The sequence below is a fragment of the Gambusia affinis genome, linkage group LG03, assembly GCF_019740435.1.
Source record: "Gambusia affinis linkage group LG03, SWU_Gaff_1.0, whole genome shotgun sequence".
In the NCBI taxonomy this organism is placed as follows: domain Eukaryota; kingdom Metazoa; phylum Chordata; class Actinopteri; order Cyprinodontiformes; family Poeciliidae; genus Gambusia; species Gambusia affinis.
The window spans coordinates 23,144,975-23,160,545 of NC_057870.1; the positions used below are offsets into that span (position 1 = coordinate 23,144,975).

At 34.5% G+C, this 15,571-nt stretch overlaps 1 protein-coding gene across 5 annotated transcripts in view; it reads right to left on the bottom strand.

Moving 5' to 3' along the window:
- The window catches only part of si:dkey-215k6.1 (transmembrane protein 132C), a 249,561-nt gene that overhangs the window by 26,671 nt on the left and 207,319 nt on the right, over positions 1 to 15,571 (bottom strand). For all 5 annotated transcript variants that reach the window (XR_006370271.1, XM_044112801.1, XM_044112800.1 and 2 more), the window contains one exon: positions 11,781 to 11,924. Coding sequence is in view for 4 of the 5 variants with exons in the window: in XM_044112801.1 (XP_043968736.1) it covers positions 11,781 to 11,924 (144 nt within the window). In the remaining variant the exon portion in view is untranslated. The remainder of the gene's footprint in view (positions 1 to 11,780; positions 11,925 to 15,571) is intronic.

The window sequence follows — 15,571 nt, forward strand, 5'->3', positions numbered from 1 at the left end:
AAGTTCTTATAGAAAATGTATAAAGTGATATATCAGTTGCAAAAAGATAATTGTGTATTTGTTGGCCTCATACTTCCATGTCAATGCTTCTAGCTACATTAGATTTATTTTTTAAATCGCTTCATATTTTTCATTACGTTTCAGTCCTAATGAAACAAAATCTGTAATTTATTTCCCTAAAGTCAAATCAGAAAAAGAGGAAAAGAAGGGAAGAAAAGACATGTACTGACTGTAAAGAATGGACAATCAGAACAAAACATGGCGCAACAGTGATACCGCTGGATCATTTCCACCTAATTACTTTGCTTTATTTTAGCACCATGTAATTCTGTTACTCCTATTTAAAGCAAATGTGTTAGGTCAACTTATTTTATTATGGTTATTCTAATTTAAATAAAATGAGTTGGCTCAACTTAATATATTTATGGTTATTCCAATTTAAGGCAAATGTGTTGGCTCAATTTAATTTATTAAGGTTGATTCAACTCATTTACTATAGTTGGACCCAATGTATTTTAAAAGAGGCAGCCCAATTAATTTGCAATGCTTTGGACCAAATAATTTACTTGACTAACATTAATGGCAATTTAGTTGAAACCAACTTTTAATGTGCTAACCCCCTGCACCACCACAGCACGCTGGAGAAACCAACTTATGTTACAGTGATACCTTCACACTACTTATTAAGTTGATCCAACTCATGAAAATTAAGTTATCTCAACAAACATGCTTCATGCTGAAAGAAAGCTATTTAATCATGTGAAAATCCTTTCCATGATTTAATTACGTTAATTCAACGACAATGTTTTAAAATTCTGCACTGAACTCGCATGATGTCCTGTGATCTCACTCGTCTTCAGCACAATATCAGTCTGACTATAATGAATCATGTTATCGTAACATGATTAAATTTCAAACGTGAAGTTGTTGAATTTCTTGTTTTTCCAACATGATTGTATCACATTTTTCTTTGAAACATGAAATTATTTAGTTAAAAGTACATGATATTCTTTTGTTAATGTGATAACCCCCTAAGTTCATTTTTTTTCAATGTACATTCTGGATTAGCTTTATCCTAGCCACCAGCTCAGGAACATCTGTGTTGTCGGCTATATCTGAACTTAAACATTAGTTGTGAATCTAGTATATTAATTGATTTTGATGATTGAAAAAATTATTCTATTATGATTTTTAACTGATGGATTTGATGACGTTAACAGTTAAACATTCATGATTAATCTTAATAACTTTGTGGTGGATTCATTGTCGTTTGCTTAGTATTTTTATTTTTTGCAATTTAGGTACAATTATTTATGTAAATTTAAATGATACAGGTTAGCAATATTTACTTGTTTTTTCTTCTTCTGGGGTTGTTTGATGGTTTTTATCTGCTTCTGGATCAACTGTAAGAGAAATGTCCTGACACTGATGAATAAATGGAGGATAAATGAAAAAAAAAACTGCTTGGTCCATCAATTTTCACAAAACTGCACAAATTAAAGAAGAACTACAGTTTCTAAGAACAACGGGCTTGCCAGCAATAAAAGCTGCAGCAACATGAGGAGATAAAAAGAAAATAAAATTATTTGATTGATATTTAAATTTTCTTCTGGTTATATACAATGTCTTACAATTGAAGCAATGTCAGTAACAAGACAATGTTTAACCCAAATGGGAATAGTGAGTCAATGTCAATAAGGTCTACTTATCATTTTTGTTTATTCTTCAGCAAAACTTGATACGCCACCTTTGCTGACTTGGACACAAATGATTACTGTAAATGCACATACATTAGTTCAAAAAGGGAGAAGCAGCTTTATCAGCAGAGATGTAAATTATCTTATTTTGCTTAACTCTATATTTTAATGCAGCACGTCATATTAAAAAGGACATACACTTGCAAACTCAGCTGTCACTTTTCTTTTTTAATGTGAGTGGACACCTAATATATACATGGGCACAAACCCCAAAAGACATAGTTGTCACTTGTGAGGGTAAGCCAGTACCTGAAGACATAAAAATGATACAGAGCAGAATTTTCTTTGATGAGAGTTTTTTTAACTGAACAAATGGAGAAATGGACATAGCAAGGTTTTTACACTGCCCTCTCAAACGTTCAGTCTGTACAGTGCAAACATATGCATATAAAAAATTAAATCTTGAAATAGTGTTTATGAAAATATCAACCATTTCATCTCTTTTGTAAGATTAAACCTTTGTAAGAGCAGAAAAAGGATGTGTGTCTGGTAATCAATGAAACGTAATCAATTGCAAATTTATTGATGGAATCTGACTTGATGTTGTGTTTTTATTGTTGATTCTATGTTGCATTGTGTTTTTGTGTTTGATTTGATGTAAAGCACTTTGAAATGCCTTGCTGCTGAAATGTGCTATACAAATAAAATTTGATTTGATTTGATTTTGATTTTGAGCAGATCTGTTTTACAGCAATGTCAATAGATATGTTTTCCAAAAAAAAATAAAATTCAATTTTCAAGAAAATTGTGCAGCTTTCTTTTAAGCATAGCAAATAAGTCCAGTACAAATAAGTACATAATAAAAACATATTGCAATAAACAAGCAAAAAAAAAAAAAAGCATTACATTACAGTGGCAAAATAAAGTAATGAAAAATTGGAGTCTAGTCTAAAATTCATCTATTTTCCCTTTATTTGTCAAAGGTCAGCCTAAGCAAGTAGTTTTTTAAAGGAAGGCACTATTTTGGATATTCAGCAGTTTTCAGAAGTTTGTTCCAGATTAGTGGAGGATAAAAACTGAATGCTGTTTGTTCTGGTTCTGGGGACGCAGAGAAGACCAGAACCAGAATACCTGAGAGGTTCTGGAAGATTGATACAATCACAACAGCTCTTTAATATATTTTGGTGCTACTTAGCCACTCAGTGATTTGTAAACTATCAGAAGTATTTAAAGTAAATTCTCTGAACTACAGGCAGCCAATGTAAGAAAATTATTAGATCATTTTACATGTGTACAATTTTGCTCCTAGCAGACTTGTCCTAGCAGACTTATAATTCCTTAGTGTAATTCCTGCTCTTATTCACATCCTTCTCAAGCACACTACCTGAACACACACTCACTGAATACACATGGACACAAAGATCACCCAGCAGGCACACCCCTGGGGTTTGATCGGTAACCGGTCATACCCCACGGGTGTGCAGAGACCCCTTTAATGATGTCATTACTAATTCAATTTGACTAGGAAGAAGAAAATGGGAATACAGAAATGTGCATGTGTGTATCTACATGCACTTGTGCATACACTGTGTGTAGGTGTGTGTGTGTGTGTATGTGTCAGAGAGTAGCTTCATGTTTAGGACAAGACATAAGCAAATTAGAAATTGATGCATCAGCGGTTTAATAAAGCAGCTGTAGAGTTTGACACAAACATGGCTACAGTCAGATAAGGCCTTTGTCTTTAGAAAGGATGAGGTTTTAATGAAAGGAAACCCATTTCTCAAGAAATTAAAGGATATTTAATATTTGTTTTACATGATAATCAGGGCAACTTATTAAACTATTTCATTTTATATTTTAACTCTGTAGAAGATGCTGCCTTTATGATTCAGTTTCAGTGTAAATTGCAGAATGTAGATAGCATTGCGATCACCAACCTACAGTTCAGATGCCTGTGACTTACAATTTTTTATCATATAGTTTTGATGGGTGGAGTGTGGGACTGAATTTAGAGCAACTGTTCATACTTGCAGTAAAAACTGCCGTTAACAAAAGTGCTATATCAGAGTTTGAAGAAACAAAGCAGACATCAATCAGTTTGATGCTGGTTCCTGAAGGTTATACACATTTTCCTGTCAACAAAGGTGGAAGAGAATATCAGTGTTAAAACTCAAGGAAGGACAGTTTTTAGAGAGGTGAGACGATACATAGTAGCTGTACCTGAATACAAAAGAGACAGAGAAAAAGTCGTTTGAAGTAGGCTGATCAAGGAAAACGGTTGTCTAAAATCTGTAATTTTTTCTACAGCTACATTTGCTCAATGCCTAATTTCAAGAAGTCAAACTGCATTAACTTTTAATGGCAGATTTTTATGGCAGTAACTGTGCATGAACCATGTTTCGGTACAGACCCGGTTTGTAAGGTCACGGTTCAACACAACAGATAAAGGGACAAAAGTATTTTCTTCTTTTCTCTCTCTTTTTAGGGAAACAAAATCCTCCCAAAACTAAAGCCATTTTAATAATTGTATCTAATTTGAATCAAATATTGTCCTGCAAACAAGACAAGTTCTTCATGTCATGAAAAATGATCAATAAAAGTAACAAGCAACATTTGAGTTAATTTTACCTTAACTTGCCATAAAAGGTAAAGCAAAACAAAAATCTATAATTTGATAGGAAAACTCCAAGTGGTGCATGATTGGGCTACTGGTGGTTCTGTGACTACAGGAATAACTAAATAACTGGTGGCATATTATACTGAGTTAATTGGTAGTTACAAGACATTACAGAACTCAAAATTAAAGGACATAATGGCTTGCCATAATTCCACCACACACATCCTACTGCAATTACTGTATCATTTGAAGCGTAAACGTTTTGTGCAATGCTGATTAAAGACAAACAGGTGGATGTTTAAACTGGTAAGAACTGCATCTCAAAATCTCTTTGTAAAGTTATATAGCTTCAGTAGTAAATTGTGTACAAAATAATTTCTTAACATATTTCAAAATTATTTAATTAAAACGTGCTTATTTGTTTTGGTGAAAAGCTACTCTTAAGTTAGCTTTGTCTTATTTTAAATGTACAAAGATATTTGCCCTAGAAACTAGACAAAAATACTTGGTAAGATTTTGCGTTTTTGAAGTAAAAGGCCTAATTCTGACCTGTCTGCTAAGCTACAAACTCTGTGTGACGTATTTCCTCCTCTGGCCATCCTCTCTATACGTGTCAAATTGCAGTCTATTTTCTTTGACTCTTCTGCGACATTGACAATAGTAAACCTCATTCTATGCATGGCGCCAAGCACGCAGCAGTCATTCTTAAAATCTTAGTACATGACAGAATGAACAATAAAAAGTGGTTGAACTTGAGTTGAAGTAAAAAAAAAAAAAAGTAAAACAGTTACAACTCAAGCATCTAGCTGTTTAGCATCTTTCCACATTCAATTTCATGACACACAGTCCTAAAAGGGAAGGCATACATTTATACTGATGTATGGCTGTCCATCAAAATTCACTTGTCCTTTTTTATTTTCCCGGTTCTCAGATCTATCTCCTCGTCCCCCTTCTCCTCTTCTCATTGATCAATTTGTCATCTTCTCACCACCTCATCCTATCCTCCCTCCGTTCACCTCTCCAGCTTTGCGTGAGGTCAGGATAATGGTACTAATTTGTGTGTATGCATGCGCTCGTCCCCTATCTGTCCTCTACTGGCAGTGACACTGCTGACCTCCGCATACTGCTGCATCAACAGCAGCAGCTCATACTCAGATCCCAGATGACAAAAACCTAAAGGGGCCTTAACAAGATAGTTTACACTTACAGAGAATGTGACAAGAAGGAAGATAATATCCATACTGTACTTTACTGTTGCTTATGTTGCTGTCAGGGATGAATGGGTTAAACTGAGAAACGAGGTGAATGGGAGGAATCAGCACCAGTTTATTGCAGCGCAGTGACAGGATTAGCCAGTCATTTTCATACGTTCATTATCTGGGAGGGAAGTTGTGCTACTCCCTGCACCAACATTTATCTACTGTGAGTAATTACATAAAAGGTTAGCTGATGGAGGTGATTTGAAACCAAATGAAAATTTCATCTCCTTCAGATTATTGATTACAATTTGTTAATTCCAAAAGCAGAGCAAGTTGTTTTTTGTTTTGTTTTTTTCTCGTAGGAGGTATTTTCTTTAACTGAGGAAAAGAATAAAGTGAGTAGAACAAAAACTGTGAAGTTGGTTGTAATAGTTAAAAAGAATTGATTCTTATTATAATCATGACTTATTTCCTAGTTCTTTTGTGGCTTTTTCCATCACAGCAGCCAAAAATCATGAAGAAATTCATATAGTTCTATGAAGGTGCAGATTTTCTGTTAGTGTGGTTAATCTTCGGTATTATGCCTCAGTGTTTATAAGTTAAAAGACTAATGTAGTGTGTCCCATTTCAGCTGCTACCAGCAGTTCGACTGGATTTTAAGATTAGTTACATCCAGAGGCATCGTTCTCTCAAAACATTTGCAGCATTCATTTGGACATGCTGGCTTTTATGACATCAAATAAAACAAGATGAATGCAATTAAAGGTCTCATTTATTTTGGTCAGTATGTTGTTTTATTTGTTGATGTAAAACAATAAAATTACAGCCCTGTTCTTGTGTTTTTTTTTTTTTTTTCATGAGCATATGTTATGGCCTAGACGTTTTTTAATGCATCAACTCACATGGTTTTGACTGCACTTATATGTCACAATTTGTATTAAATTGTGACAAACTGAGTTTAATTTATCTGATACCCTCATCTTCCTTTCCTATCCAGATCCAATCAGGATCCAATCCCTTCTTTTTTTATTATTTTTTTCTTTTCAGTCTTCCACATAGAAAGATGCATCGTCTTGTGCCATAAAACAACTTGAAGTCTGATGATTGAGCTTTATATTTAACCTTTTATGAATAAATTAGAGAAGGTATTTTGTTTTTTATTTTCCATTCATCTTTGTGATAATATTTAGTCCTAACCACTTAGTGTCAAAAGACCCAAGTGGTACAGTAAGCATTCTGTCTGTGTCCCCCCAGAATTTTCACTTTTGCATAATTTTTTTTGAAAATATGGTTTGGCTTTGGACTAAATTAATTTTTAGGTACATTTTTAAAACATTTTTAGCTCTTTGTGTTTAAATTTTGTAGAAATTGTTTTTTTAATTGTACTCTATAACACCAAAACACTTTTTTATGTGCTGAAAATCTGTAGTGAATGTAGTTTTGACACATTTTTAAAAACTACACAAAAACATATTAGCCAATGCCAATTTCTGTATATTATAGGGGAAAAAAAAATCAACCTTTCAAGTTTTTCTTAAAAGAAAAAAAAAACAATCAAATAAAAAATTGTATGCTAAAGCTGTCTATGGGGTTAAAAATGTCTGACAATTCACAAATATTTATTTTATGTTAATAAAAGTCACTCTGGAAAGCCTTTTTTATGTCCAACGGACTCAAGTAAAACAATTTATTTCTAAAAAAATTTACAACAAATAATCACTTTTGCAGTTTTAACTCAAATATTTCTTACCTGCTGAAACTGGCCATTAATAGGTTAAAATTCATGAATATTTGTTGTGCCTAGTAAGGACTGAATTTAATTATGGCAGTCAGGTACAACATTTTTGAAAGATCCTGCATATAGATCCATAATATTACTATGGTACTTTTTTAAATGACTTTTTGTATTTACTATAATTAGATTAGGTGACTATGTTTAAAGATCGATGAAACAGAATCTGAAAATACAAAGCTTTGAGTGAACTTGTGTTTTTTAGCAAAAACAATATGTTGCTATACTGTTGCTTTTAATGCACAAATTTCAGAACAGGCACTCCAAACACATACTGTAACACCACCTCAGGATATGTTGGAAATTGTTGATTAAAGTCCTGTTATTGATGCGCAACAAATATGAAATAAGATTTGCCTTATTCTATTGATTCACAAAATACCCTTTACTTGTATTAACTCCAAGGGAGATGTCTGGGAATATTATGCCCAATAAATGCAAACCTGCTGTCAGCACCTGTCTTGCTTTGCTTCGCATGAAAACAAGAAATTGCTGATGACGTGCGCACTAAGAAGTTAAGAGTCCAGGAATTCTCAGTAAGCTAAAAAGCCTCTCAGCTCAAGCAAAGAAGCAGGTAAAATTGTAGCAAAGACAGAAATGTGACGGTGTGTAGGAGCTCATGGACCCAATAGGGTTACAGCATTTCAGATAAAACTGCAGAGAACAATTTAGAAAATTTCAGAACAATTTCATGGGCCACAACTTTATTATATCTTTTGGTCTCATCCAAAATATTTCAAAATAAAATGAAAAGGTGAAAGGTTGTAAGTTGGCATTCTCAACGGGCTGTTGAGGATGTTTTTTTTTTCTTATAGCCAAAGAGCAGCATATATGTCTGTGTGGGTCTGCTTGTGCATGTTTTCTCTGGGAAGGAGAAGAGATATTATATGTCAGCTAAGATAGGAAAATCTTTTCACGAAAGTTTCATTCTTGCAGACAGTATGCATTCCAGCACAACCTCATGTTGATGATCTGCATGTCTATGGAGGCACGAAAGACACATTTACTCCGATGTTAACTAGTTCTTTCAAGGAGCTGGCTTAGTTTCCCACAACCTGAGTCACCTTATTGTGTCAGTGTAGCTGTTGGTATTTTGTTTTTCCTCTCTTTAATGTGACTTTTTGAACCGGATCCCAGCACAGGGTGACGGTTTAAATACACAAATCATATTATTTATCTCAGCATCCCTAAAAGCAGATACCTTAATTTCACCAAATTAATTTGTTTTAAACAAAATGCTTTACAGAGGAAGCTATGTGTGTTAATACTTTACAATCCCAATCAACTGATTGGCTCCAGCAGAGCTGAAGAACAGAAATCAAACACAAATTGGAAAGACTGCAGCTTTATACCTTTTATGATGAGTCATAATTTCATGGATGACAATTTCCACTCTGAATAATTCCACAATCTCTGCAGACACTTGTAACATAAATCACTGGGCCCGAAGTAGATTTTTTCAGTGAAATAAATATTTTCCAGACAATGTTATTTTTGACATATATGACTTTGCAACTTCTTCCTGGGTTGCATAGATTTGAATTGCACACCTGCTTGTGCTACATCAAATTTCTCTGGGTTTGATTTTGATCATGGAGGATGAATATGCATCCTGCTACACTGGAAACTGGAATTGCAAGCACCACTTCAAGCCAAAGTTTTGAAATCAGGGAACATTTTTCCAATTGCAATCAGAAGTAAACAAGACTTTCTGAATGAGGGAAACTCCTTATCTCGCTCTGATCCTGCAGTGGTTCAGCTTCACCAAATGCAAGTCCAGCTCAGAGATGACAGATGAGAATGTTTTTAAATCATTTAGTTAAAGGGTAAAGCTTAGGTAATTCTTTTCCTCAGCTTCCTTGCTGACAATCATGTACAAAAGGAGCAGATATGTCAATTCCCACCCACTTTCGAGGTGGAACTTTCTTCAAATCAAAAACAATCTCAAACGGGCTACAATAGGACCCTGCAGTGCAAAAAGGCCTTTAGATTTTATAAAAAAATTAGTCTCTAAAGAATTTAGCAATCACAGATTTTTCCAGAAGAGAAAATCTGTTGTCATACAGTAAATGGTAATTAATTTACTCTGAATAAAGCTTTTAAACGTCACGCCAGAAAATCATCAAAGTAACAGAACATTTGATACTTGGACAAAAACAATATAAATATTTTTTTTTAAATTAAAAACAACTTCAGTTTAAATGCTCTGACTACACCTTTAGGCTTGTTACCTTTTTTTTTTTTTTTTTTTTTTTTTTTTTTTACAAAGTTACTTCAGGATAAAGGACTGAATGTAATGACAGAATCATATATCACATTATTGACACATCTTATTGAGAAGTTTAATCCGGTTGTGTTAATATCTGGCGGGATTTAATTGTACTGTTTTTTCATTACCAGGTGTGATCTTGAAGACAAACAAAAATAACCACTTACTGACATTTCACATCCAAACAATCCACTTACAAACAGAAAGCAGATATTACATTCTCAGCAAATGACTTCCTTCCATTTTTACCAAGCTGTTATTGATTGTTCTTTAAATGCTAGTACTACTGTCGGCTTGTACCAGGAAATTGGCATCATATTGAAACTGTCACAGCAAGGGTGTGTTTCATTTTAGGCCCAGAGGGCATACGGAGTGATGCACAGGAGGAATCAATTTTCAGCTGCAGGTATTGACTGGTTTCTGTGAAAGTGTTAAAGGTATTTCTGCCTCATCAATTAGTAAAGTAGAGTGTAGTTAGTCTGCTTGGCAGCGCGTTTTTCTTACATCAGGGATACTTCCGAGAGATGGAGATCATTTTTTTCAACAATTTTTTAGTTAGAGTTGTTAAGACAAAAGTCTGGATTAAAGGACGTGCTGTGGTGGCATAGGGGATAGCGCGAGCCACATTTGGACGCCTTGAGTCCTCGATGTTTCGCAGGTTTGAATCCTGGACATGGCGACATTTGCCGCATGTCTTCCCCCCTCTCTCTCCCTCTTTCCTGTCAGTCTACTGTCATATAAGGGACACTAGAGCCCACAAAAAGACCCCCTGGAGGGAAAAAAAAATTTAAATAAAAAATCTGGATCAAAGAAACTGTAAGATTTAGCTGGTTCAGAATCATTTTCAAGTTACTTTTTCTAAGTCAATTCAAGTCTAAAGTCTTTTGTTCCAAAACAAAGTAACATACATGTCATGCAAAAGATTCTTAATGGAAATGAGCAACTATTTAGTCAATTACGAGGCAACCGGCTAGTTCTGTTTAACACATAGAGAGACTGGTATTGTTTTTACTTCTACCAGTAGATACCAAACCATTGTATTATCTATTACACAATTTTAAGCTGACATTTGAAACTCAAAAACCACAACATCTGACAGTTGACTGGTACACTCCTCCACCAAACTTTTTAGGTTGACTGCCAATCTGCTACATGCTGTTTCTGTGTATAAAACAGAAAGTTGCATTTTCGAAAGTCATGGAACAGAAACTAAAGGGGTGCTGCTGATTACCCTTAGTAAGGCAATCCTTTCATAAGAGAACATTTGGCAGGCTATGAGAATAGAGTAGCAGATATGTTAGACAGCAGATTTCAGGCTAGCTAATTCAGACAATTGATACACTAACTAACCAGCTAATATTATCTTTTTATGGTTGCCTTACGAAGTGTGGAGTAAAATAATTTGAGTGATATGCATGCTTACTTTAAAAATAATTTTTTTACTCAGAAGCAGTTTATTATATTTTTAGTATAGTCTTTCACAACTGTGAATATCTGTCCTTTTAAGTTGACCTTGACTTTAAATTCATTCATTCAAGCAGTTTGACATCATTGCATGATGTCAAACTGCTTTTGTGATTTTCCTAAATTTCTAGCTGAAAAAAAAAATATTTATAGATAAAAGTCACTGGTCCTGCATTTTTTCTTTTTGCCTGTCATAAATCACTGAATTTTGATAGTCTTAAGAAATAGTTTTTTAATATTTATTATATTTCTTTGTGTATTCATTTGACTTCCCATACACATCGCTCCTGAAAAATGTCCTGTGGACAATGTAGTTTATTTTTACCAAAGGTTACAGCGAGTGACACTGACATTGTGTACCGGCAGGTTAATGAGAAGTGAAGAAGCAAAAGAAAAGATGGCATGGATAGGACAACAATTTAAAAGTGCCAGTGTGGACTGACCTTCTTCTAGTAGCGCCAGTAAAGAATTATACTTGAACAATGTTTTCTGTGAGCCCACTTATTCTTGAAAACATGATAGTAAAAAGAGTTTATCCATAACATTTGTGCTTTCAAATAATGTTTACTGAAAACAAGCTGAATTTTTTAGTTCATGTGTTGTTAAATGTTAAAAGGAAGTCAGATTATAAAAAGTCAACATCGTGTCTCATTCAATTTGTGCCTCAATATGCAGGATTCCCAGAGGACGTTGCTGTGAAGTAAGAATATTACAAATCTATGAGTGAACTGTGAACATGTACCTTAACCACATCCACATCTGTGGAGGCGCAGGTGATCGGCTCGTCCACCTCCCTCACCTGCCCATCTGTTTCCACCGTAACCACTTTAATGGGCACTGCTACACGTCTACCTGTAAGAATGGCTGTGTTCACCACCTCTGTGTCCTATAGAAGGAGAAAAGATGAACACAATTTTAACATACTATTTAATCAAGAGTCATTTCTACCGCATTTTACATCGTTTACAGAATTTTTGTTTACTGTAGCTGTAAATTACTGAAACCAAATAATATTCTCAAAACAATTTTGTCAAACTATAGTTCTGACAAATGTGAAGCCTAATTATATGTTTAACTTTCTTTTGTGGAAAACTGCATGACACATTTCCAAAAACTGCAATCTATTTCCAGTTAAAATTCAGCATCAAGTGGGTGGGCAGCAAGGCATGATTGATGAGGATGACAAATCCAGAAGAGGAGACATGAATGAACAAGTGACATGGAGCAGGGGAGAGGTTTAAAGGAAGAGAAAATCTGAGGGAGGGGAGAGAGAAGAGATTATAAACCTCACAATTATTGTAATCAGCATGATTACATTTGATTAGATCCTTATAACAAAAATAGCACAAACAAACGGGTGCATACATGCAACTCAGAACACCGTGTGCCAGTGTCGATCTTGATTATTTGGCATGCATCTCCAAGGGGGCCTTCATCCCCGCCAACACAAACGCCAGTCTGATTACTGGGTATTTTGCTTGTCCTGTTTCTCTGGATAGCATACATAAATCAATGTGTGCGTGCGTGTGCGTTTGCAAGTGTGCATCACATTTTACCTCAGAGGAATGAGAAACATAAAATGTCAGAGAAAGGTTCTATTAAGAATGGGAAATTATAAGGAGTTACAAAATACCACATTGAGAGAGCAAACAAAAAAATTAATTGACTGATTCATTGTTAACAATTTGAACAGAAAGATGTGCTGACTCATCAGAATCAATGCCTCCCTGATACTGTTATTGATAGTGTCACAACAATACATCATGAAGTCCAGAGTCTCATTTTTCTTCTTTTCTTTATTAATATCCCCCGTGTCACTTAGAATGGGGTTAGGGCTCAGTGAAGTCAGCTTGATGCTGTCAGTCCTTGTTTTTGCATCTGGTGGAGTTGAGTGTCTGTCCAAACAACTGGGTTCAGAATCACTAGGATGCAGTAACTATTTGTTTCATTGAGTCTTTTAAATGACTGAATGAAACAAATTCAGTTTGTTTCAAATGAAATTCTGTGAAAAGTGTATTCTGGGAAAATTCTGGGAAAAAACAAATCCCAAGAACCAAGAGAAGAAAAAGAAAAATCTGGCATTTGGAGTAGTTTCAGCTATAAAGTGAGGAACATTCTACTAAATTAGATGGACAGCTTTAACTTTGTTTGATAAAGAAGGTTTTGACAGCAGATTCGAAATTAATTAAATGTCCTAAGTTTATTTCAAAAGGAATTGTTTGAATGGCCATGTGTAACAGTCTGAATTGCAGGAACTAGATGAATCACCAGAAACCTTTGCTTCTACATTTATCAGCTGCTGTATTATGCTCTCTCTGCTAGTACAGAGTGGCATTATCCTCTGAGATTTTGGTCCATATTGACATAATAGTATCGTACATCTAGGAGACAAATGTCCTGCTCCACCACATTGCAAATCTGATTGGAACTTGTTGACATGATCCATGGAAGTAGCCATCAGAAGGGAACACTGTGGTCTTAAAAGGATGATCATGATAAATGATCTGAATTTATGTTGCGCTTTTTGTGTTATATTGACCACTCAAAGTGCTTTACATTAGAGTTACATTTATCTAGTCACTCTCACAAACGTGCACAAATTTTTAGGTTAATACACAGATAAGTAGGCAACTTGGGGTTAAGTGCCAGGGGCACATCGACATGTGACATGTGACGGGAGGAAGCTGGAATCGACCCACAACTTTCCGACTCACTCACTACTCTACCTACTGAGCTCCGGTCATCCCATGATCAACTGCAAAATGTTATGTGTAGAAAAACTGTTCTTCCCATTCTGCCAATGACATGAGGGTAAAATAGGAGCAAAGACACAAAGACACCATTTCAGAGCACAGCAAAAAATTCTAGAAAAAATAAAAACACGACAAAGTCACCAGTGAATACACACTCTTCCTTGACACACACACAAAGGTTTAAGCACATGTGACCAGTAACAATCTGTCTAATGCCCGATCCTTCTCTGCCACACACGCAGCTCTGTGACCTTTTCATAATGAGATCTCTCGCTCGTTCTCTCTCAAACAGACATGCACACGCACTTTCTTTATCAGTAATTCTTAGTTTTCTCTCCGCTTCATACACTCTGCTCAGTCTTGCTTGAAATCAAAATTAAAGTGCTGTCCAAACATGGGTACAGTTATATAGGTTGCTGTAGAGAAAGAGGTGAGAAGGAGGAGCAGAAGAAAGAACAGAGAGGCTTTTATGGGTGTATAAAGATTAAATATGGAACAGGAGGACAAAAGACCCAGGAAATATAGACATAGGGAAGAAATAATTACATCATTGCAAAGATTTTGTTCCAATTCAAGTTGAAACGAGTAGAAGAGATAACTATTTAAACAGAGATGTATGCATTTATTTTTAGGTATTTAATTGTTTCTATTTTTAAGCATGCACATGTTAAAACACCAGCAAAAAAAGATTAGCATGTGTTTTCAAATTTTCTTGCTTTATCTTTTACTGTCAATGAAAGAGAAATAAATTTTGCTCCTTGTAGAGCATTGGTTGTCTCAGTTGGACGTTTTAAACTTTCCTGAACAGTTTAAAGAAATAGGTGTGACTGGAAGCAGTCTGACCTGTCTGGTGACCTGTGTACCCTGCCTCTCACCATGTAATTGCTGGAGATGGACACCAGCTCTCTTGCCACACTGCAATGGTAAACAGGTGAAGACAGTGGATGGATGGGATTTTAAACACCACTGAAAAGGAAAATCTAAATTCTTTCTTAGGTTTCAAGTATAATTTATGTATTTTGTTTGTGTCAAAACAAAATCCATCCATCCATTTTTTTCCACTTTATTTGCACGGAACTTTTTAAGTGTGATGTAAACCCCTAAGCTTGGATAATAAAGGTTTTAAAAAAGTGAAGAAAAAACAAATAATAATAAAATGTGAAATAATATTCTATATTCTCAACAGAAAGGTAAACATATAATCAAATGGTACTCTTTTTTTATTCATTTATTTGAATTTATTTATAAATCAATAGTTTTTTTTATTATAAACACAATTTCTGACAAATTAAACTGTATTTTATTGGAAAGGTATTTTTGTACAAAAACATAAAATAACGTTTTTGCAACTTTATCTTGAAATTGAAAATTTAATTTATTGAGCAGATATGCAAATGTGCTTAACCAAGAGTCTGAGTTTTGACCAAATGTAAATAGAAGACAGAACTGAAATTAACATTTGACAAATTACAGCATGCAGATTTGCTGTTGCACACTCACTCTGGCTAATGGTGACAGCCAGATATTAACCTATGACAGCTCGTTTGAATTTCCCCCAATCTTTGAGCATGGGGTTGAAAAAAGCCTACATTATAAGACATTTTAAGTTCCTTATTAACCCCAAATAATCACTGACCTCATAGAACTGCATAGGCATATATATATATATATATATATATATATGTATATATGTATATATATATATATATATATATATATATATATATATATATATATATATATATATATATATATATATATATATATATATATATATATA